Genomic DNA, 13820 nt, shown 5'->3' with positions numbered 1-13820 from the left:
AAGATGTAGAGAAAATGGAACCCTAGTACACTGTTGGTGAGACCATAAATTGGTGCAGTCACTATTGAAAACATTATGGAGGTTTTCCAAAAAACTAAAAACAGAACTACCATATGACCCAAAAATTCCATTCCTGGGTATATATCGGAAAAAAAAAAATACTAATTCGAAAAGATGCATGCACCTCAATGTTCATAGCAGCTTTATTTAAAATAGCCAATATATGGCAGTAACTTAAGTGTCCATCAACACATGAATGGATAAAGAAGACGTGGAATATATATACCATTAACATTACCCAGACATAAAATACAATAAACTTTTACCATTTGCTACAACATGGATGGACCTGGAAGATACTATGCTTAGGGAAACATGTCAGCCAGAGAAAGACAGTGTATATTATCACTTACATGTAGAATCTAAAAATTAAAACAAACAAATGAATATAACAAAACAGAAAAAGACTCGCATAAATAGAGAACAAACCAGTCGTTACCACTGGGGAGATGGATAGGAGGAGGGCAGTATAATGGTAGGTGATTAAGAGGTACAAACTACCCAGATAAATATGTTACAAGGATACATTATAGAGCATAGAAATATACAAATATATGAATGTAGTGCAATCTATAAAATATTAAATCGCTCCATAGTATAAGTGAAACTAATATAATTTATAAATCAACTATACTTTAATAAAAATTTTAAAAATAATTATATAATAGTTAGCTTTTAAAAATGGATCATGGGCCTAAAATTAAAACATAAGACCATGAAACTTCTGAAAGAAAACATAGGAAATAATTTGTTACTCTGAGTCAGGCTAAAATTTCTTAAAATTAACACAAGTCAAACACATTACTCATACAAGAAAAAAATTGATAAAGTGGACGTCACAAAAATAAACATCAATTCTTGTCTGGGAAAAAGTATTTGCAAAACACATGATAAATGACTTATATCCAGAACACATAAAAAAACTCTCAAAACTTAACAGCAATAATAAAAGAAACAACCTAATTTAAAACACCAAAAGTATTCTGAATACCTCATCAAAGAATATATACAGATGGCAAATAAGCACATGAAAATATTTTCAAAGTCAAATTAAAATCACAGTGATATACAATCACACGTCTATTAGAATGGCAAGGATTACAAAATACTGACAATAACAAGTGCTGGCATAGATATGCATATCTAGGATTCTCATATATTGCTGATGGAAATACAAACTGATACCTCTTTGGCAAACAGTTTATGGGTAACTTATAAAGTAAAACATATAATTGCCATATAGCCAAGTAATGCTGTTGCCAAGTATTTTCCAAAGTGAAATAAAAATTTATATTCACAAAAATGAAAAAGTACAAGAATATTTATAACAGCCTAATCCTTAACTGCCAAAAACTGGAAACATCTGCAAAACTCTGTAAGTGAATAAATAAACTGTAGTAGCATTTGCCACTCTCTAAATATATTTTGTTTACTTACTCCTATTTATTGTCTTCTTCTCATAATAGAACATAAGTTTCCCCAGAATAGAAAGACCTTTTCTGTCATATTCAATGCTGATTCCTGACTACCCAGAAAAGTGTCTGGCATATAATAGGTACACAGTAAATATTTTTTGACTATTAAAGATAAGAAAAATAAAATTTATGGAGGGCTTTCTTTGTGTCAGGCAACAACTTCAAAAGTTTTGTATATATTTTATCAGTTAGGCAGGCAACTGAGATACAGCATGTATGATCTTGCCCAAGGTCATACAATAAATAGTTGAAGTAGAATGCAAACCCTGGCAGTCTGATTCCAATGCTCATGCTTAATCCAAATGATGAAATGTTGAAGGGCATTAAGGGAAAGAGAGCAAAATACAGGGAGGTGTGAAACAACATGGTCTCTGCAGGAAACTACAAGAAGGCCAATAAGTATTTATGGCAAAGCAGACCAGAAAGGGGCCAGATCCTGAAGAGTACCATATGCCAAGCTAAGAAGCTTGGACTCTACTCTAAAGGCAATAGGAAGCTAGTTAAGAGGTTTGGCAGTAAAGGAGTGGCAAGGTCAAATCTGCAATGTAGATAGAATACTCCAGTCCTAGTGTGAAGGATGGACTTAAAAGCATTAGACTCTGGACAAAGCTACATATTAGAAGACAACTGTCATAATAAGCCAGGCAACATAAAGTAACAGGCTGAACTTCAATGATGGGAGCAGAAGTAAAAAGACACAGAAAAATTTAGGAACAATTGTAAGGTAGTAAAACCAAATAGCAAATTTTACTTTGTCATCTATAAAATGAAAATAATAATATCAGCCTCTCAAAGTTTTGGGGAAGCTTGCATAAAAGGTTTAGCACAGTACTGGCATAGCATAAAAAATGGTGGTTATACTTAAAATTATCATATCTATTTTCAGATACAGATCCACAAGGAAGAATCTAAGATAACACCCATGTTTCCAGCTTGAATGAACTGCATCAATAGTAGCACATTCACTGGATTACAGAGTAGGCAGAAGAAGCGGTTTGAGAGGGTAAGATAAAGAACTCACTTTTGTAAATGATGAGTTTGAGACACCCATGAGGCATTCATTGGTGATGTCCAAAACACAATTAAAACTAAGAGTTTTAATATCAGGAGAGATTTTCAAGTACAGATAGTAGTGAAAATATGGAAACAGATGAAGATGTAAGGATATGAATTCTGAGTTCGCTCCCTGGCACCTCCACCAAAAAAAAAAAAAAAAAGTCGCAATGTTTACCGAGTTTGTAGAAGAGAATCAGAAGAAAGAAGTAAGCAGATAAAAGGGAGTGGGATGGATTGGGAATTTGGGATTAACAGATCCAGACTATAACCTTTGGAATGGATAAGCAATGAGATCCTGCTGTGTAGCACTGGGAACTATACCTAGTCACTTATGATAGAGCATGATAATGTGAGAAAAAAGAATCTATACATGTATGTGTAACTGGGTCACCAAGCTGTACAGTAGAAAATTGACAGAACACTGTAAACCAGCTATAATGGGGGAAAAAACCATTATAAAAAAAAGGAGAATTAAAAAAGAGAAATATCAGCATAGCAAAAAGTAACAGAATTTCCAATAGCAAACTGTCAACAACATCAAATGCAAGATAAATTAAGATAATGGGTATAACATGTCTGTGGAATTTAGCAACATGAAAATAATTTATGACTATTACAGTAGTGAAATGCCTATTTAATAAATATTCCAAAGTGTAATGCCAGCTAAGTCTACATTTGAATGCTATCTTTTAAATTATGATAATAGTGTCTTGTATAACTCACATAATGAACAAATACATTAAAATTATAAACACGCCAGTGTGCTGATACATATGTATACCATGATAATAAATATATAAACAAATACTTCACGTATAGTCCCAAAACTTAATGCCAATTCCCAGAAACTCAAATTTTTCTCTGAAAAGATTTCAAGTAAAAACAATAGAAGCCAACTTAACAGAATGAGAATGTATTCGTGTTGGCAGTATTTACACCAAAACTGATGTGCAAATTCTTTAAGCTTTCCATAGTTGCTATATATTGAATAATACCCCTACCTTAATCTTTCTTTCAACAAAGAACTTTTGACTCCATGAATCAGAAATACAGCTAACTTATGTTACGTCTTATAAAGCCCACTACTGTAAAGTAAATGTGCTACCAACATTGTTCAACAATTAATTTTACTTTACTAATAAAAAAATTTTATTTTACTAGTAAAAATTTTACTAATAAAATTTTACTTTACTAATAATATGTACCCATATTGCCGACACTGTTCAGGTATTTTATAAGCATCTATTATCAATCTTCCAAACAATACCTCAAGGCAAGTAGTATTAAACCAAACTTAAAGACGAATAACTGAAGCTTAGTGGGGTTATGGAAGTTGTCCAAGGATACCAAACTGGAAAGTAAAAGAGTCAAGATTCTGACACCAAAGCTCATACTTTCTCTACTACAACTCTAAAAAGATCACTCCCCTGATCAGAAGCAAGGGACGTTGTTCACATTCCAGTATATTTAAGAAAGACTTCTCTCTGCTTTCTTTTCCTTACTGCCAAGAAAATTCCTTCTCCCTAACCCAGCCTTTGTGAGCACAGTTCTATTTGCATTCACTATTCTTGGCTTCTTTAGTTTCCTTTTACTTTTCTTTTTTTCTGGTAAAAGCTCTTTAGGTATTCTGGATACCAAATTTATATCCATAATCTACTGCACAAATTTTGTTTCCCAGAATAGTACCTATCTTTCAACTTTAGGTCTTTTGTCATATAGACTTTATTTTTACAAACTCAAAAGTATAAATCTATTTCTTTATGACTTTGCTTCTCTGTGCCTGGCATCAGAAGTTCAATCATACTCCCAAAGCCAATAAAATATTTATTTTATATTTATTTTCATGGTTTAAATTTTTAATTTGTTTTCATATTTAAGTCTTTTACTCATCGATAAGGCTTTTAAAAATAATTTGAGATAGGGTATTTTTTTTGCCATACAACTCTATTGATTGAGGTTTCTACTATTCCTACCATTTTATAATGCAACCTCTGTCATATCTCAAGGCCCCTTGTATAAGTAGCCTTGTTTCTCAGTTCCAGCCTCTCCATTTAGGCTATTTGTCTATACTTATGCCAATATCATTCTATTTTAATCACTATTTTATAAATAAAAACATTAGCTGAAATACAAGTTTCCATAAAATAAACATATACCCACTCGTTATTCTTCTTCAAATTGGCTTGGCTATTTTTGGCCATTTGGTTTTCTACATGAAATCTGGAACTAGCTTGCCAAGTTCTATGAAACAAAAAATTGGGGGAGGGTATTTATTAAATTGTACTAAAGGGTGATTTGGGCAGAACTGACATCTTTGTAATATTGATATTTCAATTCCACAAATATAGCTTTGAATCTCATCAGACCTCCACCATCTCTCTTTATTGATGTTATCTCTGTACTTCTGTCATACCTTCTCATTTTTCAATGATTATTATTCAGACCTCAGTGACATTTGTCCAATATATACAATCTCACTGCTAATAAGATATAAAAATAGTATAACTGGCAGCAATTTAGAAATATGAATAGTTTTTAAAATACTAATATACTTTGTCCATCAGTTTCCCTCACAGAAATTTAACCTAAGGAAGGAAGATGAAATGTGGGTAACATTTCATGCACAAAGATGTTCACTATAGCATTATGTATAACAAAAGATAATGGAAAATAATCTTTATGCCCAAGATTTAAAGAAATAGTCCAACAGTACATAGCTATTGTACAGCCATGTTGATGAGATTTTTAATGACAGAAAATTGCTTGTGATATTGTTTATTTTCCCTATAAATAAGACATAAAAATGCATATATGGTACAAATTTAATTATGGTCCAAAAAGTAAAATAGAAAATAAGGAGTGCCCATTGTGGCTCAGTGGTTAAAGACTCCTACTAGGAACCATGAGGTTGTGGGTTCAATCCCTGGCCTCGCTCAGTGGGTTAAGGAGCTGGCGTTGCCGTGAGCTGTGGTGTAGGTCACAGACTTGGCTTGGATCCCATGTTGCTGTGGCTGTTGCATAGGCTGGTGGCTACAGCTCCAATTAGACCCCTAGCCTGGGAACCTCCATATGCTATGGGAGCGGCCATAGAAAAAGGCAAAGAGACCAAAAATATAAATAAATAAAATAAGAGAAGTAAATATGCCAAAAAGTTAATAGCATTTGCTTCTACGTAGTAATATGAGTGTGTGTGTGTTTTTGCTCTGCTTGTAATGATTATCTACATTTTCCAAATTTACTACATAGAGCTTTGGCTACTTTTATAATCAGTAAGGGGAAAAATAAATTCAAAGAAATAAAAAGAATACAAAGGAAATAAAACAATTTAAACAGTCCAGGCACATAATTTTGTTCCTTCTTATTGGCTGAAGTTTTATCATGAGTATTTAAACAGGGAGATTTGCTTTCATACCACAGGAGTGTTCTGTTGCATCAATAATAAATTTCCACATAAGAATATTTAATATGGGTCTTTCAGACAGAAAATTACTTTTCAATAAAGATACCGGCATGTTTAGTTTTCATAGATTCTTGCAAAAGTACAATTTAGCAACTTCTCTGGGGGGTTAATATATCAGTCCTGGAATACAGCACCTTATGTTCCAGGCTTTTATCACCTTCTAAAAACATCAAGAAAGATAACCCAAAAGCTACACCTGTTTATAGAGTATATTTGATGCTTCGATTTTTAAAGGAGTCAGCCTTTGATGACTAATATTTCTTTTGCCCGCTAGTACCAAACCCTAAATAAGGTTCCTGACTAGATTACATTCATTCAGGTCTCATTTTAATGGAAATTGGAGAGATAGGAAAAGATTATAGGAAGACACATTATAAAAACAGACCTCACAAGTCAAACTTAATAGTAAAACCATTCTCTTTCATGTAGACAACCATGAAAACAAATATCCTGTGAGCTAGAGATACGCCTTGTATCTTTCCAGGAGATCTTTATGCCTCCTTGAGACAGATTTCCATAACTGTATAATGTGATTACAGCTGATGAAGCCATGGCCCACAGAAAGAAGCTGATAAAGCATCAGGCTCCAGGAAACCAGATAAACATGTTCCTGATTTCTAATTGTAACAAGGGTAGGATAACTACTGGATATGAAGACAGAACTCAGACTGAGCAAATACTGGTTCTTCCAACTTTAAAAATAAGCATCCATAAAATAGCACCAATTCTATTAGAATAATCCTTTAGAACATATCCATGTTATTTCCTTGATGGACAGACAAAATTGCAAACAAGTCTGTATGACTTAACATGTAGTATGAAAATCATAACACTCTGAAAGAGAAATTTTAAACAGCAAAATGAATATACCTGTAAACAAACTAGAAGTGCAAAGAACAAGAACTTTGAAATGTATGAGCAACTTGTCCAAAAGACTATCTCAGGTCAGATAATGTAAGAAACACATTTTCCTAACACTAGCCATCCCATGTCCCTACTCCCTCCTCCTGACCATAAGAGCTATATAAGTATACTCTTTAAAATGAAACTAAGGTGAAAGAAAAACTAGGCTAGGAATTTAACACAGTCCAAAGTTAAAGAAAAACACTATAATTTTATACCTTCTGCTAACTCTCAACTTAGCAAAGGACATAATGATAACAGATGAATCTTTTCTTTGAAAAGTAATTGGTCTTAGAGTTCCCTGGTGGCCTAGTGGTTAAGGATTCACTGTTGTCACTGCTGTGGCTCGAGTTTGATCCCTGGCCTGGGAAATTCCTCATGCCATAGGCATGGCCAAAAAAAAAGAAAAAGTAAAGTAATAATATCATTTATTAGGAGTTAGTGGATTACTGGATACAGTAGGCAAGCTGAAAAACATGCAAAATGCTGTATATAAAGAAGAAAAGAGTAATCTCTTTTGTGAATTGAGAAATCCTGGCAGAATGTACTGCTTTTAAGAAAATGGTTCCCTTCCTTCATAGAAATTGACTACATTGCCTTGGAATTATTGTTTGCTTTTCAGTGGTGTCTGTATGCGACAATTGTAATTACTGACATGAGACAGGAATACCCACAGAAGAATGAGAGGTTGTACACTTACCTCATAGTAGCAGAGAGATCTTCAATAAGGAACCCAAACTTGGAGTGCTAAAGCCTCCTGCTGTGAGTTACACTCTCAAGACTCAGTAACACAGACTTTGGATAAAAGCACCTTGAGGATTATTAATTGTCTTGGTGGGACAAGAGGGACAATTGTAGGGACAGGGGAAGCCCTGTAGGTAAAGTATAGGTTTTCCTAAGGTAGTGAGAGGGGAAGAATAACAATTTTTTTTACCATGCAAAACTAAACAAGGCATTCTCTCATGTGAAAGTAAGTAAAATCAAGAAGCAAAGCAAGGAACTTTATAAAGTCTGTTCTTGAGCAACAATCTGTGAGAGGTTTATTTTTTTCCTCTCTTGTCCTAAACTGCTAAGTCGCATTTAGCTAACAAATATAAGAACTATCATATATATTTAATTCCTTCTTATTAGCCCTAAACTACAGTAAACATTACATACACCCAGTCCTATGTCAGTAGTGTTGTAGAGAATTAAGAGAATCGGTAGTAAAATGAAGTGGCTGTTCCTGAACCCCTCTTCAGCTGAAGCCAGAATGCCAGGAACAATATTGTGTCCCTAAATTCCAGAACCTGACCACTGACCAATAGTCCTGCCTACCCTACACATGACTCAAGTTGTAGTTGAGAGAAACAGAGAGAATCAAGCAACCAGATGAAAGAGCAAGCACAACAGATTGACTTGGAAGGGGAAATTAACAGTTTAATAACTCTTCAGTTCCTCTCAAATACACTAGAAAAAAGAAATGACCCAGAAGGAAGAACTCAGATGTTAGGTTAGAGGGCTATACTTACATCTTCTTAAAAGAATACTATCACTATGTATACAAAATTTGTGCAGAGTCTTCCAAAACCATCTGTCCCAATATAACAGAATTATAACTGACTTCTTAATGTTTAGAAGTTTAGATGTTTTGTTCAAAACATTTATCTTTAGTTATCGCTATTTTCATCAATACTTTCATTCAAAACAGATTTGAAGAGGACTATAAAAACACACTCTGTTATGTTAGAAAATGTAGATGAATAAATCATGGTTACAGACAGATTAATACTATCAGAATAACAGAAAAGTTAATACACAGAAATACAAGCAAAAAAGTTTTCCAGAGTCATTAGATTGGGCTATAAAATTGGCTCTGAGTTCTCTAGCAGCCAAAGCAAAGGAAAAAAATAGGATGAGTTACAAGACTCACATTGTCTTTAAGATAAAAACACTTGGTCTTTAGGAGAAGAAAAGGTTTTTCTGAACCTGAGTCCTGTGAGAAATGTCCCTCACAGGTCTTATAAAGAAGAAGTTATGTACAGAACAGCACTCCATAATAAACATAACAGCAAGTCACTTCCAATGGTTCGTTATAGTGTCCCCCAAGGAATCCTAGCACATCATGCTAATGCTTCAGTTAGTAAAGAATCTTTTGTGTTCTCGGATAAATTTTTTGTATTTTAATAACTACCAGATAACAAAAATCAGCATATTATACTTATTACTCTATATCTATTGAAATAAAATATTACTGCAGATATTCAAGAATATATTCCTAATACAGTCATTATTTTAATATTCCTAAAATAAAAGCAAAGCATAATCTTCTTACCAAAACCACACTGAAGGTATCCATTATTCCCCTCACCTGTGATTCTTTCACGTTTTCAACAGTAAAGTTGAACCAGACTCGGAAACGTGGATTACAGGTATCCGGCCTAATGAACAAATCATACTCAAACTCAGAGACCTGGTCCACCCGTCCAAGGTTGCCTGTTCATAAAATAAAGAGAATTGGGTTTTAAGAGAAGTTCATGCAGCTCATTGGTACAAATATTTAGATATAATGGGTTTTGACAATGGCATCTGTCATCATTCAGTACTTATTGGTTGAGCATTCACAATCTATAAGGCTGCCAACTCTGAATGTACCCCAGAATAAGAGGAGGTTTTCAGCTAGTTTAGGTTGTGGGGCAAGCAACTCTTCCTGTCTTTATGACCCAGCAGATCTGTTTGGCTACAAATGTCTTTGACAGATTGGGATGCTGTATAGAACATGTGCTAAGCCCCCATAAACCAAGTAAGAATCATAAACAAACTTCAATTTCCTACTTAGAAAGATGAAGATAATAATACCTTGCATATTTTGCATTAAGATTTATGATATACAAATTACCTCTAAAATATCTGATCTTGATTAATTCTGAAAATAGGGCTATGCAGTTTGAACTTTGGTATATTTCCAAACTTCTATAAGAACATGTTAAAATATATATAAAGCAATCTAATTTTTTTTTGTCTTTTTGCCATTTCATGGTTTGCTCCTGAGGCATATGGAGGTTCCCAGGCTAGGGGTCAAATCAGAGCTGTAGCTGCCGGCCTATGCCAGAGCCACAGCAACATGGGATCCGAGCCATGTCTGCAACCTACACCATGGCTCACAACAATGCCAGATCCTTAACCCACTGAGCAAGGCCAGGGATCAAACCCACAACCTCATGGTTCCTAGTTGGATTCGTTAACCACTGAGCCACAATGGGAACTCCTAAAGCAATCTCATTTTTGTAAACAAAAATCAAAAGCAGTTGCTACATAAGAATAATAATGGTAAATTCACAAACAACCATGAAAGTAATTTCAATATCCTCCACTAACAGAATAGTTATATCAAAAATGTATAAACTTAATCAATATTATCAAAATGACTATATTATCCAAGGTGATCTACAGACTCAATGCGATCCCTATCAAGTTACCAAGGACATTTTTCACAGAACTAGAACAAAATATTTTAAGCACAAAAGAAAAAAAACAGCCAAAACCATCCTGAGAAATAAAAATGGAGCTGGAAGAAACATGCTCCCTAACTTCAGACTATACTACAAAGCTGCAGTCATCAAAACTGTATGGTGCTGGCAAAAAAATAAAAATAAAGAAATACAGATCAATGGAACAGGAAAGAAAGCCAAGAATTAAACTTATGCACCTACATAGACAACTAATCTATGAAAAGGAGGCAAGAATATACAATGGAGAAAAGACAACCTGTTCAGTAAGTGGTGTTGGGAAAACTGGACAACCACATGTAAGAGTATGAAATTATAACACTTCTTAACATCATACACAAAAATAAACTCAAAATGGATTAAAGACATAAATATAAGACCAAATGCTATACAACTCTTAGAGGAAAACATAGGCTGAACACTCTCTGACATAAAGCACAGCGATATCTTCTCAGATCCACCTCCTAGAGCAATGATAATAAAAACATAAATAAACAAATGGGACCTAATTAAACTTAAAAGTTTCTGCACAGCAAAGGAAAACCATAAACAAAACAAAAAAACAACCCAAGAATGGCATAAAATATTTGCAAATGAAGAGACTGACAAGGGATTAATCTCCAAAATTTATAAACACCTCCTACTGCTCAATATCAAAAAAAACCAATAACCCCATCAAAAAATGGGAAGAAGATCTAGATAATTCTCCAAAGAAGACATACAGATGCCCAAAAAACACATGAAAAGATGTTCAGCATCACTCATTATTAGAGAAATGCAAATCTAAACCACTATGAGGTATCACATTACACTGGCCAGAACGGCCATCATCAAAAAGTCTACAAATGATAAATGCTGGAGAAGGTGTGGAGAAAAGGGAACCCTATGACACTGTTGGTGGGATTGTAAGTTGGTTCAACCACTGTGGAAAACAGTATGGAGATTCCTCAGAAAACTAAAAATACTGCATTTGATACTGCAATCCCACTCCTGGGCTACTATCCAGAAAAAACCACAACTCGAAAAGATATATGTACTCCAATGTTCATTGCAACACTCTGTGCAACAGCCAAGACATGGAAACAACCTAAATGTCCTTTGACAGAGGAGTGGATGAAGAAGAAGTGGTATGTATACACAATGGAATATTACTTGGCCATTAAAAGGAAAGAAATAATGGCATTTTTAGCAACATGGATGGACTTAGAAATTACCATGCTAAGGGAAGTTAGTCAGACAGTGAGACACCAATATCATTTGCTATCACTTACATAAGGAATTTAAAAAAGAATGCAATGAACTTCTTTGCAGAACAGATACTGACTCACAGACTTTGAAAAACTTATGGTCTCCAAAGGAGACAAGTTGGGGGATAGCAAGGAATGGTTTGGGATGGAAATGCTTTAAAACTGGGTTGTGATGATCACCATACAATTATAAATGTAATAAAATTCACTGAGGAATTTTTTAAAAAATTTTTAAGTGTACAAACTTAGATCCATTCTCTCCCCTCTCTCTCTTTGCCCGATATTCCAGTGAGTGGTGAATTGCTCAAAATGTTAATGGTGTGATGGGATACAAAATAAAGAGTCTGGTAAATTCCCAAACCAGATTATCAGCAGCTAAAGAGGATTAAACATGACAAAAAAGCAACAAAGCAATTGATTGAGAAGTCCATATTGTACTGGACGTGAAAAGCATAGCAATATCCTATTTTTAAATGAGTTCCAGTTTTTTTCCAAAACAACACTCAGAATTGAATTTTAACCATATTATGTACCTCACTTTTAAATTACTTCTTTTACTAGTTACACTGGCATGTCACTTGTTTTCTGAATACTAGCCTAGGAATCAGCATACCTGAACTCTAGCTAAATTGAGCCACAGTGCAACAATGAATATACCACCCTCTCAAGGCACTGATTGCAAAATAAGAATACTGAATTGTCTAACCTCAAAGGTTCCTTTCAGCTGTAATATTCATTGTCTGCCTGATTCTAGGGTTGATCAGGCAGTGATCCAAGATAATAAGATAACACTTCCCTTAAAATCAAATCAGTTAAACTTAGGGTGATTTTGTCTGCTCTCATGAAAATATGGCCCAAGAGGCAGACCTATTCCTCCCTCCAGAAACAGAATGAGTAGTAACCTTGAGTTAAATACATACATATTTTTTTAATGTACTGATGTGAAAATACAAACACGAGCTAATTAGAACCAAAAACTTTTAAATTTTCTAGTTTCAATTGTCTTCGGAATTTCCAAGTATATTTCTCAATTAAATTGGTCCTTTCAAATATTAGCATCCAAAAATATCTACTAAGTTGTCCACTGCAGAGGGCAGAATACTTTAACATGAGGACACTAAACTTGAAATCAAAAGATCTAAACTTAAGTTTTAGCTTTGCAACTTACTGAATGACTTTGGAAAATTCACTTAAGCTCTACCAACCTCTGTTTTTTTCAACTAGAAATTAATTAAAGCATCATATTAATACAAATATTAATATTTATGTCTATGTTAATATGAGCATTAATTTTAACTAATATAGAATTTAACATTGATTTTCAATAGAAAATTAACATTTGGGGGCGTTTCTACATGCCACATACTATCTTAAATGCTCAGTGCAATAATCTATTCAATTCTTACAACAACTCCTACAAGCTAGGAAGTATTACTATCTCCATTTTAAAATTAGAAAAAAGGGACAAGGTTATAAAATAACTTATCAAAAGCAATACATCATATAGGCAAGCATGAGTCAGAGTTGGGATTTGAATTCAAACAATACAGTTCTAACTACTAGACAACAGTTTCTCTACCTAAAAAAGCTGGTTGAAAGAATAGAAGGATAATACACATTGAAAGTACAATATAAGCTATAAGGCTCAATAAAATTACTATCCTTAAAAGAACAAAAAGTGAAAAAGCCACTATTTTTGACATCTAAAAGTTTATGGTTGAAAACTGAACATTAATGTGCACTTCAGTATTCAAAGGGAATAAGATATTTATTTTGTTTTAATTCTGGAACACTATAAATGGATTTTTATTAATAATAACATGTCTTGGAGTCCCATCATGGCTCAGCAGAAATGAATCTGACTAGCATCTATGAGGACGCAGTTTTGATCTCTGGCCTTGCTCAGTGGGTTAAGGATCCAGCACAGATGTGAGCTGTGGTGTAGGTCACAGATGCGGCTTGGATCCCACATTGCTGTGGCCGTGGTGTAGGCTGGCAGGTACAGCTCCCATTTCACCACTAGCCTGGGAACCTATATATGCCACGGGTGTGGCCCTAAAAAGACAAAAAGACAAAAAATAAATAAATAACATGTCTTAAAATTGTTGCTGCAAAGTATATGTAATAATAA

The 13820-nt window shown here is 34.1% G+C and overlaps 1 protein-coding gene across 1 annotated transcript in view; it reads right to left on the bottom strand.

Annotated features, from left to right (window-relative positions):
* Positions 1-13820, bottom strand: part of LOC125133402 (uncharacterized) — a 758349-nt gene that overhangs the window by 547947 nt on the left and 196582 nt on the right. The window contains exon 5 of the mRNA XM_047791511.1: positions 9305-9429. Coding sequence (XP_047647467.1) covers positions 9305-9429 — 125 coding nt within the window. The remainder of the gene's footprint in view (positions 1-9304; positions 9430-13820) is intronic.

This window comes from Phacochoerus africanus, chromosome 8, assembly GCF_016906955.1.
Source record: "Phacochoerus africanus isolate WHEZ1 chromosome 8, ROS_Pafr_v1, whole genome shotgun sequence".
Classification (NCBI taxonomy): domain Eukaryota; kingdom Metazoa; phylum Chordata; class Mammalia; order Artiodactyla; family Suidae; genus Phacochoerus; species Phacochoerus africanus.
This window is presented reverse-complemented; position numbering and strand designations above follow the sequence as displayed.